Source organism: Chanos chanos, chromosome 6 (assembly GCF_902362185.1).
Source record: "Chanos chanos chromosome 6, fChaCha1.1, whole genome shotgun sequence".
NCBI classification, from domain to species: Eukaryota; Metazoa; Chordata; class Actinopteri; order Gonorynchiformes; family Chanidae; genus Chanos; species Chanos chanos.
This window is the reverse complement of record NC_044500.1, coordinates 49782058-49784228: the sequence shown is the minus strand read 5'-3', so window position 1 is coordinate 49784228 and position 2171 is coordinate 49782058. Positions and strand designations below refer to the sequence as shown.

General features: G+C 42.0%; 1 protein-coding gene across 1 annotated transcript in view; it reads left to right on the top strand.

Moving 5' to 3' along the window:
• Window positions 1–1097: 1097 nt before the first annotated feature.
• The window catches only part of b4galnt1b (beta-1,4-N-acetyl-galactosaminyl transferase 1b), a 15459-nt gene continuing 14385 nt past the window's right edge, over window positions 1098–2171 (top strand). The window contains exons 1-2 of the mRNA XM_030778563.1: window positions 1098–1312; window positions 1592–1768. Of these exons, the coding sequence (XP_030634423.1) occupies window positions 1098–1312; window positions 1592–1768 (392 nt within the window). The remainder of the gene's footprint in view (window positions 1313–1591; window positions 1769–2171) is intronic.

Genomic DNA, 2171 nt, shown 5'->3' with positions numbered 1-2171 from the left:
CTATGTTTATTTCATGCTAATATGCCTATTTGTATTTATTTTATGATGTTAATTTAAGCTTATGGAAATGCTGAGGTGCTAAAACCCATTTTATTTTACAGATGGTACCAGTCCTCCGTCAGCCCCGCCCACTCTTGTCAGTCTTGTCTGGATTCAGCCAATCAGGGCCATGGAGCTTCCAGCACAGCAATGGCATCCAACCCACCTTCTCACTTTGATTGGATAGAGTGAGTCAGTACTAACCTTATGTTTTTTCCAGAGAAAAAATATTTGAAACATGTTCATATTACCGAAGGTCATGAGATCATTAACACTAAGTGAACTCACCAAAGGTTTAATTCAGTGCAGAGCTACAGTTAAACAGTGAAATGTGGTGGTTAAAAACATTTGTACCTGTTTTCTCCCCTATATGGAGTCTCCAGAGACCCATGAACTGTGGTACATCTCCCTTCACATACCAGGTGGTGTGTGTTTGTGTTTGTGTGTGTGTGTGTTGTCACCGAACAGTTAGGCTGGTCCAGTTTGGTTTGTAGCTTTTGTGACCTTGGTCATGAGGAATTGTACACTCTGAAGTACTAGAACAAGGCCTTTATTCAATGTCAACTACAAGCCACAGTCTATTAGTAGTAATTAGCTCTGTTCTTAAGAGTAAAACTGAAGTTTCCAGTGTGTATTCTGCTATATTCTGTCTCACTAAATCTCACTCAGTGTCTACTGATCACTCAGCTCCCTCATCTCTAAAACCATCACATTTTATATCAGCCATTAGATATCCAGGCTCATTCCTTCACTCCCACAAGATTCCACAAATTCCAAAAAGTACCACACCTGATATTCTAACTGATATTCTGATACTGTTGAAAGTTATAGAACAGTCACAGCTTTAATGATGAAAGTCTGACTAAGAATAATTTTAACTTAAACTGTGTTATGTGGAATATAACTAACAAAATGCTTGACTGCATGAAATCAAACCCTGTGGGTAAATAAGCAAGATGACTTAGTGAGGTTTTTGTATGTCTCTGTGTTAGTGAGGTTATTGTATGCCTCTGTGTTAGTTAGTGAGGTTTGTGTATGTCTCTGTGTTAGTTTGTAGGATGCGTTCGCTGCGTAAGACGCTGCTGTTAGCACTGTTAGCATCAGTGGCTGTAGTGTTGGCTTTGCTACACTCTTGGCCCACTCGGGCCTACCCCACCGTGGATGTTCGGCAGAGACCAGGGCCTGGAGTAGAGAAGCTGCTGGAGGAGAGGCTTCCTGAACCAGACCCGAGTGCTGGCAGTATCCCCTATAGAGTGAAGGAGAGCGTGGCCGGGTCAGTAACGTAATATTACTGGAATTAAATATATAGTTTTTTACCAAATCACTCTGAATAAAAGCATGTTCTGAATGAAGAAAGATGAATATATTTGACAGCTTACCTTTTTTTTTTTTTTACCGTTTTGATCTCATGTTTAAAAAACTGCCTCATGTATGTATGTAGAGGTAAATCACAGCTGAGTTGCACATTGACACGCACACACGTGCACACACACACATTAACACAGTCCTGACTGGTGGCATTGACAGTGGTGGTGGTTTGTTTCTTGTCCAGGCTCTTGGCACGGAATGGGTGTGTGTGTGAGGGTGAGAGTGGAGGAGTGAACCTGCCCTTTGCTCAGCTGCTCTTCCCGCGAGTCTCCGCCCACCCACTCCATACGGCCTTCCACGCCTCTGAGCTGCACGAGATGAAGAAACGCCGCGCCAAAGAGTACCTGGGCTTCCAAATGAGGCATGAACACAGTCACAGTTCAAAACCAACACAGTCACAGTTCAAAACCAGCACAGTCACAGTTCAAAACCAGCACAGTCACGGTTCAAAACCAGCACAGTCACAGTTCAAAAACCAACACAGTCACAGTTAAAAACCAACACAGTCACAGTTAAAAACCAACACATTCACAGTTCAAAAACCAACACAGTCACAGTTAAAAACCAACCCATGTACAGTTAAAAACCAACACATTTACAGTTCAAAAACCAACACAGTCACAGTTCAAAAACCAACACAGTCACAGTTAAAAACCAACACAGTCACAGTTAAAAACCAACCCATGTACAGTTAAAAACCAACACATTTACAGTTCAAAAACCAACACAGTCACAGTTCAAAAACCAACACAGTCACAGTTTCG